This window comes from Nicotiana sylvestris, chromosome 5 (genome assembly GCF_000393655.2).
Source record: "Nicotiana sylvestris chromosome 5, ASM39365v2, whole genome shotgun sequence".
NCBI lineage: Eukaryota > Viridiplantae > Streptophyta > Magnoliopsida > Solanales > Solanaceae > Nicotiana > Nicotiana sylvestris.
Window position 1 is genome coordinate 146,980,475 of NC_091061.1, and position 12,351 is coordinate 146,992,825.

Below are 12,351 nucleotides of genomic sequence, written 5' to 3' on the forward strand. Positions count from 1 at the left end.
TTCTTGTCCCTTAGTGGACATCCAATAAAACTTCAATAATAAAAAATGATGGTCATAGAATAGTTACGGTTGAAGAAACCGAAAAACTTGTTATATCCAGTACATATCTAAAATAATAAATTCACATGTGTCTCGTTCGTTTTACAGAAACTGTTAACCACTCAACCTTGGCAATCTAACAAATTTCGGATATAAGAATAAAACAGTAATAGCCAATATTCTCTTCTACCTTCCACTGTGCCCACAATAGACATGGAGGAGGGAAGAGGGAGGGATGTGGTGGAATGGATGTAATACTTTCACCCTTAATCGAAGATTTCGGGTTCTAGCCATGTGAATGGAAAAATTCCTAATAGGAAGCGCGCTCCTTCCCTTAAATTAGCCCTATGCAGCGCAAATCTGAATTAATCAGGTGGGTTCCACTATGCCTGATACCATATGGTTAAACCAAAAAAAGACATGGAGGGGAGAAAGATGGAAGAGAAAGCTCTACCATAAAAGCCACCCCTGGTTCTATTTCTGATTCAACAAACCCAGGCAAGAACATTAAGTAGGTGCTGCAGGTTAACAACAGGAGAATGAGGAATGAAAAGTTCTCGACAGACCAAGTTGCAACTTGGACTTTAGTTATTTTCTCCATAGAAAAGGGAAGATCAACTGAAGATTTAATGAATTTCCTCAAACCAACTGTTTACTCTTGAATCAAATAACAACTAAGGAGCACTGTGTTAAGCATCCAATTTAGTACACTGGCGAATGAACGAAATTTACTCTTTCATTGGCGTTGAGTAACCTTATGGTTTGCACAAAGTTTGGAGGATTCATAAATGAGTATAATTGAAGAAAAGCACACTGACATCTCTCAAGTTGGATTGGAAGTATAGTAATACAAGAAAAGAAGGTGAAGATTCAACAACTCCCTTAAAAGTATGTTCTTTGGAATTAAGTAAAGGACAAAGACAAGAAGCTTATAATCTGCATTAATTAGGGAAGCATGATAAACTTGTATGCCTTTCTCAATGTGACAGGTCTTTCCGCGATATAAGTCAACGAAGTGTGAAGAAAGCTAACAAATATAAAGTAGCTAAGGCACAAGCAAAATAATAACCAGGTATGAGAGCAAGTATCAGTACAGTATCACAGATCCATGTGGACTAGAAGGACAAATTACAATTCAAATGGAACTGAAATAATCAAATCCCACCTACAGTTGATCCCAGCCATATCTATTGATTACAACAACTATAGCATTTATTCTCAACACGATACTAAAATTCAATTCATCAAGACAGCATTTACAACATTTGATGCAAAAGCGAAATATTCACTTTCACTCACCTTCAGATAGAAGTCATAAAGAAGCACGAGGTCAGAAAACACAGCACAACTCTCCAACCTCCATGTTTGAGATTCACGCATTGCTTTGGAAACATCAGAAAAAATGCAGTTACTGGGATATAAAGCAGATAGGATGTTTTACACATTACACAACCAGGCTTTTTATAAAATTGAATATATTTCTTTTGGACACTTAAAAGAGGCATCTCCAAAGGCATGCACATAGAGGAACTATCATGCATCAATGAAGCAGACGTAACCAAAAAAAAATGTTTAGAGCTTGACAGCAGGCTTTAATTCCAGAAAACAAAAGGTGAAGAAGAGAATTTTCCTACATTTTAATACGAATTTGATATTCATAGTTTAGCATCACATAAATCTGTATGAGGATCAATATCGAAAAAATGCCAACTCGAACCATGGAATGCTCGAAAAAAATCATCTGAAAAAGAGTCGATTGCATGCTCTTTTACGAACTGCCTGATTGCCAGGATATGCTTCCTAGAATCAGCAAGAGTAAGGTTTTTGCACACTGACAAGTGTTGCTCATATGCCTCAAAATTGTTCCCAAACAATACAACATTATTCAATAGATCGGGCCTCCAATTTGCCTCCAGAAGATTGTCATACAGTTCAGCTTCACAATGTGGCATGAAGAACATCATAGGTTTCATAGCTCGCCGTCGACCCTGTTCATTTACTGTTAGGACAGAACAGCCAAGAGCTTCCAGTACCTTAAATTCTGCCACAGAGATCACTGGATCAAATACCTCTACATCCCCAATCCAACTAAACATTCTTTTCATTAAGATTGCAAGACTAAGCTGTAATCGAGGAGGCTCATACAATTCTATGCTACCAATTCCATATATTACCATCGGCATCTTTCCTTCTGAGCACAGAGCTTTTAGAAACTGATCAAGTATTTCAGGGGTTTGTAACTGATCTGAAAATGTTAACCAGAAGGAGGAGCTCTCAAGTTTCTTTACGCAGTTTTGCATCTTCTGCATCAATTTAGATTCTCTCTCCGAACTGGTCTCAATATCCGCCGGAGTCCACACTTCCTCTTGCTTTTTCCGCTCGTGGATGATAACTTTATGAAAATTCCTTTTCTGTTTCCCACGACGAGGCAATACAACTGTCCAGCCTTCAGCTGGGTTAGGCTTGTCATGAGCTAGTGTCTTTGCTGATGCAGCCATTCCTCTCAAGCTGCTTGAGATGGAGCACACCAAGTATGTTTGTAATATGTATGTTAGTCAAGGACCTAAAGAAAAAATGAATTATTAGAGTGTGAATATGAGAATTCTGACATAACACTTCCAAGGACCTGTTACACGATCAAAAATCACTTTACTTGATTAATGACCTTTTATTCCGCAGACACACGAAAGATACAAGCTACCACTATTCATAAATTGTCATTGCAATAATCAGCCCTATAACATGATCATAATAAGTCCAGACGAGAAGAAAGATACAGAACATTAACAAAAACTTGATATCCATATGAGTTATCCTTAAGCATCTATTTAAGAATATATCTGTGCTTTGCTGAGAATAAAATAGCAATCATCCTCAGGGAACAGCACTTACAAGGCAGTTCATCATTTAGGTTTAAGTCCGTCAAAAAGTTGCCTTGGACACATTAGGCTAGTGATGTTGCACCCAGTTTTTATACTTCTCTGCCCATGAAAAACGTTAGGAAAAAAAAAGGCTGCGCAATATTTTATCTTATGTTTAAATGCTGATGGTTGACCTCCCTTTTTTTGAGTAATTCATGAATAGAGAACAGACAAATAAGCAATAAACGCAAAATCTTAAATTGACATCCAATTAGAAAACCTAAGAAAATTTTAAGAGAAACATCTAAATTCTAAACAAGTAAACCTCAAAAGCATCCCCTACTACTCCCTCCATCCCAAAACACAATTTTTCCGTAATTCCCAGACACTAATATTGGTTAAGCTAGAGAAATTTAAACACAAAATTTCAAATTGTATTCTAAGTTCTAACCTTCTCAAAGAACCTATATAATTAAAAAGTATATAAAGTAAATGTAAATTTCAATTCTAAATACTTTTTAAGATATAACCCTCTTAAAATACCCAATAAATTAAAAAATTACTATAACTACTACTACAAACTAGTATATGCTCTCATATATAAACACACACACACACACACACACACACCCCGCGGTGTGTGTGTGTGGAAATGGAAGCAGAAGCAGTATATAACTAGGAAGTTGTGCTTCTTCACAACAAAAAATAGTGAGTTTTGATGATCGTTTAAGGGAATCAACAAGAAATATAAGAAATCAACGAAATATGAAATTTTTCAAAAAACGACCTGCAACAACAACAACAACAACCCAGTATAATCCCACTTATTGGGGTCTGGGGAGGGTAGTGTGTACGCAGACCTTACCCCTACCCTGGGGTAGAGAGGCTGTTTCCAAATAAAACCCCCGGCATCCTTCCCTCCAAGAATTCCCCACCTTGCTCTTTGGGGGACTCGAACTCACAACTTCTTGGTTGGAAGTGGAGGTTGCTTGCCATTAGAGCAACCCCTCTTGTCAATTTGGACCTGATAATTATTATTCTACAGAATACACTAGTAAAAGGACAACAATAACATTAGTTATCATTGAATCGAATCACTGAAATGATAAGCCCAAAAGGCTCCATATTTTTCATAGGAAAGTCAATTTCCCAAGTTAATCATCTAAGAGAAACAAAATAAACAAATGAATGTCGACAATTAGATAGGAATACAACAGATTTGCTAATCGGGGAAGAGAAAGCGTATGTATGCAGCTGAAAGAAATATATGAGAGAATTGAAATAATAAAGGGGAAGAACCTTACGATAGAAGCGCAAGAGAAAAAGGCTGTCTTTTTCCTAGCAAAAATCAAAAATCACACTTGCTCTTATCCAATTCCACCATTTTCCCTAACCTATGTGAAATTGGGAAACAAAATCCCAAAGATAAGTATCAGTGATACAAGTGGAGCTCCACAAGAATCTCGAAGAGAAGTGTAGAAAATGTTTTTATTAATTAAACAAAAAACATCGGGTTACAGTTATGATTGAGAGAGTTGAAGTACGGCATAAAGCTCAATTAACCAACAGTGCGAAGATTTCAAATTTCACCTGGGTTTAGGGTTTTGTATGCAGAAATGGAGATAAATGAAAGTAGGATTTGCACCACGTAGCCGGTTTTAAAGAGAGTCCGGAACCTAAGGCCCCGTTTCCCAAAAATAAATTTGAAATTTATTTTCAAAATCCATATTTGGCCATAAATTTTGCCCACATTTTGACCAAAACTCAAATCCCTTATTTCAAATCCCAAGCTGATTTTGGGCCAAAATATGACCATTATATTTTTTTAAAATTCTCAATATTACCTCAAACTTTTATATTTTATAAAAGAGCCCACATTTATTAAGCCCAACTAAACCATGTCTGCTCACTTGTCTCTCGTTAAACTCACGCATCTGCTTTGCCCTCATTAAACCCACGCATCTGTTTTGCCCTCTATAAACAGAAGAGAACTCCACCGCAAATTCTCTGTGCCAATCGATTGCAATCCACAGCAAATAAGAAATTGAAGGTAATTTGCTAAAATATGCTAATACAAGATAGCAAGTTTATTTGTTTGGTACTGTTGGGTATTTTTTATAGTTTTTAGAACTTGTGGATATAAGTTAATGTTTCATGTTTTTTCAAATAAAAAGTGAAATATGTTCTGAAAAAACATGTCGAAACACGTTTTCATCTTCAAACCAAACTTCACCCAAATCAGATTTTTCAAAATAAATTTGGGATATATGGCCAAACGCTAGCTAAATATTATCTTTTTGGACTCAAAATACATAAATAGGTTAAAAAACCTTAGTGACCAAAATATACAAAATGCAATTTTGAACCACGTTTTACCTTATTGGCCATTTGGGACGTTAAGGTAAAACGCGTTTCAATACTGTGTTTTATATAAAACGTCTTTTAATACCACGTTTTACCTGTTTTGTAAGCCCACCAGTAACTATTCTGCCTTAACTGACATAACAGTAATTCAAATATGTAAAACGCGATTTACTTGCAAAAATTTGACCCCCCGGATTAGGCATTGCCTTATTTAAAGGTGTTAAGGGTTTTGCAAAAATTCGTTCAGAAACAAGTTTCAACTCCTGATAAATTTTCTTTTGTTAAATTCTCAAGCTTTTTTTCATAATGTCTGATGAGCGAAAAGTAAGGGTTTTATTATATTGTAGGGCGAGGTTGTGGTGGCGAATAACTCAGTGAGCTATAGTTTATCTCCATAGAGTCATATGTTAAGTTGCCATTTACAATGGAGTACGATAGACTGGTATCGTTGTTATACAATAAAATGAGGTTGAGCAAATGTTCGGTGAATCTTAAAATAACCGGAAGATATCCGTATTTTGTGACTCCGCAAAGTATTGCTTGTCACGCTGAGTTTAACATCGAGGATGATTTCTAAGAGATTTTTTGGGGACTCCGAATAAATACCGGAACTTATTTTGATAAAAATGTTGGAAATGTACGTGAAGGTTGAAGACGTTCGCAATAATGATGTTGCACAAAGCAGGGATAACCCTCAATCATTGAGTGGTTATTCTAGAGCAGTTTTAGCCTAACAGGTTCCGGCTGAAAGAGTTTGGCCGGATCTAAACTTATCTCCATGGGCGAACAAGGAGCGAGGAAATAATTTCTCCCCTACTTTACATAATCCACAAGACGACTGATAAACTTCAATTTTCCTTTGTGTTACGATGTTTATTTTTGTCATATTGAATTTGTATTAACACTCATATATTCCATAGGGGTACCGTCCAGATATGAATTTTACAAGTTATGAACCCGCGCCTAGTTGGAATATGCGTAGTTTTGGTGTGTTGGATCACGGTGGTCCATTCGGGAGTCATCACCAAGAAGATAATGTCCATCATGGAACGTCAACACATTACGACTTGTAAGTGAAGTGATATAGCTATATGTAAAACATTTATCAATTTCAGTAGCTTATTATTTTGTTGTTTGTGCAATGATAACGAGTAATATGATGGTCCTGTCCTCACTCAGTTGCCCGTAAACGACGTATTTACTTGGGATTTGGCAGATGCGCAGAGTCAAGAAGATAATAGTGATTATGACAACAATGTCGACGAGTCTGGAGATGACACACCCTTCCCTGACGAGGGTGATGATGAGGAGGAAGAGAATGTCGAACCTAAGCTGACGAGGGAGCATGCTCCACCTCTCGTTAGACCAAGAGTGTATGATTCCCACATGTCGTTTCATTCAAGGCATATTCCCTACCTTGATAATTTGCCAAGTATGCCGGATGTGGATGCCCTCACAAGGGATCTTGACAAAATTCAGACAGCAATGTGGGATGAGTCTAGACCAATGGTGCTGGCAAAGGGCATGGTTTTTCCCGATAAAGCTTGCCTAACCAGGGCTGCAAAAATGTACAACGTAAGAGAGTGTCATAAAATGGTGGTATGGGAGTCAAGTCCCGATGTATACAAGGTTGTTTGCCGTAGATGGTTTACGGATTGTCATTGGATGTTGCGTGCGAGCAAGAAAAAAAGGGTTGTGGAAAGTGGGTAAATATATTGGCACCCACAATTATGAAAAGGACACATTCAATGGGAATCACTTCAACTTGGATGTTGACTTGATTTCTCTTCAACTGATTCCACACATTGAAGCGTCCATTAGGTACAAGATCAAAGAGTATATTACATCTGTCCACCAGGAATATGAGTGTACTATTACCAAAATAAAGGCATATCTCGAGTGCAAACGTGCATTTGAAATTGTTTATGGTGACTGGGATAAGTCATTTGCATCTCTACCTAGGTATATAACCGCATTGAAACACTTTAACTTCGGGACTGTTGTTGAATGGAAGCTTGAGAAGAGTGCAGGAAGACCGAAATATATATTCAGATGCGTGTTCTGGGCATTTAAACTAGCAATTGATGGTTTTGTGCATTGTCGTCCGGTAAATTCCATAAACGGTACTCATGTCTATGGAAGGTATGATATTAAGTTGTTGATCGTCGTTGCAGTATATGCCAATGGACAAATATTTCCACTAGCCTTTGCCATCTGTGCCAATGAAAGCCAAGAGACGTGGACGCTATTTTTAAACCACTTGAAGCAGCATGTTGTCAAACAACGTTCAGATATTTGTCTAATATTTGATCGGCATGGTGGTATATTAAGTTCTGTAGAGCATTTTCCTGAATGGCAGGAATCCTATGCATACCACCGTTACTGTGTGAAGCACATGAAGGCCAATTTCGAGAAGAAATATCCCAACAAGGACTTGCATGATTTAATGTGGGTGGCTGCAACTGATCACCAGCAGTGCAAATTCAGGAGGCGCATGGAATCGATCTGGCAGTTAGACGAAAGAGCCTATCATTTGTTGATGCGACATGAGCTTCACAAGTGGACATTGCATGCGGATAGTGGCTGGCGATGGGGAACTCTGACTACAAATGTGTCGGAGTCTTTCAATGTGTTATTGAAGTCTGCACATGGATTGCCTGTCACTGCCATGGTCCGGATGCCATTCAAACAGATGGCGGAGAGGTTTGTTGAAAGGCATAGAGGTGTATCAGAATTGATGGACATGGGTGTTGAATTTATGCCAACACCAATTAGAAGATTTGAGAAATACAGGAGGCGAGCACATTGGCATTCATTTTACAGTATGATCACGACCGGGGTGTTTTTGAAGTTTGCACCGCTATCCATCAACACCGGGGGAATAATGTACACACTATAAATGAAGCTAGCAGGTTGTGTTCTTGTGGGAAAATGGTCCATCTACGATATGCCGTGCTTACATGCCATCAAGTGCTTTCAACATACATGTTTAGGGCCAACCAACTATGTTGATAGGCAATACAGTGTTGATGCATACTTAAACACATATAGTGGGCAGTTGCCAGTGGGTGCTGAGTATTATTGGCCGCCTGGAACCATTTAAAATGGTGTGTAACAAAGACTATTTACGTAAGCTACAAGTGCAAAAAAGAAAGCTTATAAAGAACCAAATGGATGTTGGTGATATCGGTTATGCGCGTAAATGTGGCATATGCTCGCAAACAAGTTACGACCGTCATAAATGTCCTTCAACTGGTTTGGGTAGGCGTGGTAATCCATCTCCTGGTGTAAGTTCATCTAATGTGCCCAACTATCAAGGATACACGTAGTGTTTTGTTTTCGTAATATTTTTTGTAATAAGTGTATGTACTTGTTTATGTTGCAAGATGTATCAAATAAAATTATGTTTCCATTGTTGTTAAATCTTATTGATATTTAACATTTTTCAATTGAGTAAATTATTGAATTTTCCCTCCCATTCATGTAATCAAAAATAGTATTGGATTAAAAAATAGAATTTTTTTACGTTCACTTTCGAGTTTCACTCTAAAATTATTAGAAAACTACATTGTCAGAGGAGGAAGATGTTTGATAAATAAGTGAATATATATATAATGCGGTTAAATACTACGTTATGTGTGTTGTCTTGTCGATCTGAAAAGTTGCCCGACTGAGAAAAAGTTGTTTTGTATCAAAAAAAATCTTTAACATGTGAAGCATAGCGCGGTTAAATACTACGTTTTGTGTGAATATATATAGCACGGTTAAATACTACGTTATGTGTATTGTCTTGTCGATTTGAAAAGCTGCCTGACTACGAAAAAGTTATTTTGTATCCGAAAGAATCTTTAACACGCGAAGTATAGCGCGGTTAAATGCTATGTTATGTGTTAGCATAGCGTGGTTAAATATTACGTTATGTGTGTTTCCTTGCCTATAAATAACGGGTGCATTCTAGTCATTTTCTGTGCTTAACCATAACAAATAGCAAAACTTTCCATACAAGCAAGATTTTTTTTCGCTTTAACAAATGTTTGAACGCATGTATGTGCCAATATGGCAAACGATGTATGATGGCAGACTGTTGGGATGATGGTCAAGTTGGGCACAAATACTGGATGTGTGTGAACAGGTTTGGAGGTAACAACGGAAATTTTTGCAATTTTGAGGCATGGCTTGATGAACCATGTGAGCAGGAATGCTACAAATGATCTTTGCAGTATCTTCATGATTTGACCAAAAAAAGTGGGAATATGAATGAGAATATAAACGAGAAATTGCGGAGTTGAAGGAGAAACTAAAAGAGGTGGAAGAAGAAAAAAATAATCTGGAAGAGAAATTTAAGTGGTTGGAGCAGAGAATAATATGCGGTGGTGACTAAACAATGACATATATATGTTGAGTGTAGTACTTTATCTTTATGTTTCCTGTGTCATGTGTTTTCATTAGTTGTACTGAATTTAAATTATGTTAAGTTGCTATGTTTTGTTTGTGTTGTAGTGTTAAAATAAAGAAAAAACGGGGAAATAAAAACATAAGGCGCATATTATGTAAACATAAAAAATTGTTGTTATTATTTATATAAAATAATATTTACATAGCGTACAAAAAAATAATAAAATAAAATCAACGTGTTCCACAGCCTGTGTCCTTAAATGCAGCCGCTGGCCTAAGGCGCATCCCATCCCGCCCGGATACTCTATCAGGATCATCCTCATCACGTCACCTCTTTATCGCAGGATGCGGTACAACATGATCGTCAGTAATGCTGGCAGGATCAGTAGCAGGGGCTGTTGGTCCATCAGCAACCTACAAAAGAATAAGTCAGCTCAGTATATGAAAATATATATTAGTAATGTACGTGTTAAGTCAAAAAAAAATTAAATTGTCTTACCATGGTCTCGTCGTGCTCCTGAATATAAGTATCCGTCGCATCCTGCTCAGCATCGTACAAAGTGGCCTCCGTGACGGGCTGGGATAAAGCCTTAATAAGAAAATTATAAAGTTATTTATGGTGAATCAATGAGATAAAAACAAATTTAAATTTAATAGTAATACAAATATACCTGCGCCTGTAAAAGATCCACAACACCCATCGACGATGAGCCATAACTCATCCGGCGCCCACCATCCACATCTCGGATCGGTCGATCCTCAGCAGCGGTCAATGGGCCTGAAAAGAACTGCTCCCAATCATCTCCGATAATGCTCGTGCCTATGATCAACTATAGATCTGATGGGGTCACCTGCGATGCTACTGGAGTGAACGCCAGCTGAAGGTTGTATGACGGCATGCTGCTGTGATGCTCGTCTGGCTGATGGAAGTCACCTGGCAGATTGATAAGTAGGATTTTAACATGTTTTATACCCATATTTGCCTGCGCTTTGAGTGTAATTTGCTACAAAATAGTCCCAAAATGATTACAGATTGCGCTTGATTGCAGGTTTGAGCTATAAAGTGACAAATCGTCAAAGATCAGCTCAAATCGGAGTGAAACCTGCTCAAGTGTCAAAGATCATTAAAGTAAGGACATTCAGAACTTGGTGCGGACCGCACCATCATGTCATGAGGCCGCACCATAGGAGTTCAAAGACTGTGAAACTACAAGTCAAACTCATGCGGCCGCGTCCCACTTCATGCGGCCCGCGTCTCACTCATGCGGCCGCACAATCTTGCTATGCGGTCGCGTCTAAAAAGTTCAGAGAGTGTCATATTCCAGAAGCAAACCATGCGGCCGCGTCCCACATTATGCGGCCCGCGGCCCTCTCCATGCGGCCGCACTCTATGGTCACGCGGTCCGCGTCAGTAAAGTTCAGAGAAGCTTCCAAAACCATTCATTCGGCCGCACAACAACTTTGTGCGGTTCGCGCCAGTCTTCATGCGGCCGCATTCCAACTTTGTGCAGTCCGCATCACCATTTTCAGAGAGCAAGATTCAGAGGTCAAGCAACCCAGTGCGGCCGCGTGCCAACTTTGTGCGGTCCGCACTAACCCCGCAGGGGCATTTTTGTCCAGTTTTTTCAGCCCACTATAAATAGAATATTTTACCATTTTTAGGTTAAGTTTGGTACATCTGATAGCTGCTGCACTCGTGAGACTTATGTTTTGGCCTATTTTGGGCATTTATAGCTTGGCTTCATCAAAGATTATTGTAGTTTAACATTAGTAATTAATTAATATGGTTGTTTCATCTTCTATTTCTTCAGTTTCTTCTTTAATTATATCTAGATAAACCCATTAGCTAGGGTTATGGCTCAACCCTAGTGTGGGTAATTAATGGGTGTTGCTTCTTAATGATAGATTGATATTAGGTGTTTGTTATTTGGGTTAATTTTATGGTTTAATTAAGGATTGATGGTTGCAAATATTGATTCTACCTTAGTGGGTCTTGACTCTTCTTGAGAAAGAGAGTCTATGACCCCAAAATTGACCCAACAAGGAATTGGGGTGGACCCATGAGAAATGGTAGTCCCAATTAACGGGTTAAACCTCGAGAGAGTAATCACCCTACTTGAACCCAAGTTGCTTGGTCTAATTGGCCTACCCAATTGGTCTCGAGAGAGTCAATTGGGCAAATTCGCTCTCCCTACCGAGAGGTGTGAGAGTGGGTACAATTGTGCAATGGTTATAACATTGATCCCAAATATGTCAATCTATTATTAGTAGTCTCTACCCGTTAGTTAACCACCTAGGTGATGCCACGACTCTAGTGCCTTTCTCTATATTAATCACAACTTAGAACATATCTCTTCAGCATAAATTAGCTTAAACTTGTAGTTGATAATAGTAGTTATTAAACAAAAACCCCAAAAAATGTTAGAAGTACAATTAGGAGCAAACACGCATTCCTAGTCTGAACAAATACGCAACTCCATTCCAAGCTCCCTGTGGAAATTGACCCCAATACCACTATTCGGGTAAAAGTCTTAGCGCCCGCTCTTCCTACCGTTGTGTGAGGTTAAGTTTGCTGCGACCACAGATCAGCTCCAACATCCTCAACATATGCCTGAACAGGTGCCTCAATGCCTTATTGTTGGGGACCACCTCCTCGCCAGCCCCTACGACCCCGTAGGATATCCCTGCCTTG

General features: G+C 38.5%; 1 protein-coding gene across 5 annotated transcripts; it reads right to left on the minus strand.

The window, feature by feature from the left end:
- Positions 1–1,432: 1,432 nt before the first annotated feature.
- Positions 1,433–4,587, minus strand: LOC104224262 (protein SENSITIVITY TO RED LIGHT REDUCED 1-like). 5 transcript variants are annotated; one of them, XM_009775876.2, is made up of 3 exons: positions 4,491–4,587; positions 4,205–4,294; positions 1,433–2,602 (listed from the first exon to the last, which is right to left on the minus strand). In XM_009775876.2, exon 3 carries the CDS (start codon positions 2,535–2,537, stop codon positions 1,695–1,697), a length of 843 nt encoding a protein of 280 aa, XP_009774178.1. In that variant the 5' UTR covers positions 2,538–2,602; positions 4,205–4,294; positions 4,491–4,587; the 3' UTR covers positions 1,433–1,694. The 5 variants fall into 5 exon arrangements, with proteins under 5 accessions (XP_009774178.1, XP_009774176.1, XP_070030800.1 ...); XM_009775874.2 differs by adding an exon at positions 2,932–3,020 and having other exon boundaries at positions 4,205–4,585; XM_070174699.1 differs by adding an exon at positions 2,932–3,020 and having other exon boundaries at positions 4,200–4,585.
- Positions 4,588–12,351: the final 7,764 nt, after the last annotated feature.

Coding starts and splice junctions, on each gene's coding strand:
- LOC104224262 (XM_009775876.2), bottom strand. CDS start 2,537: ATGGCTGCATCAGCAAAGACACTAGCTCATGACAAGCCTAACCCAGCT.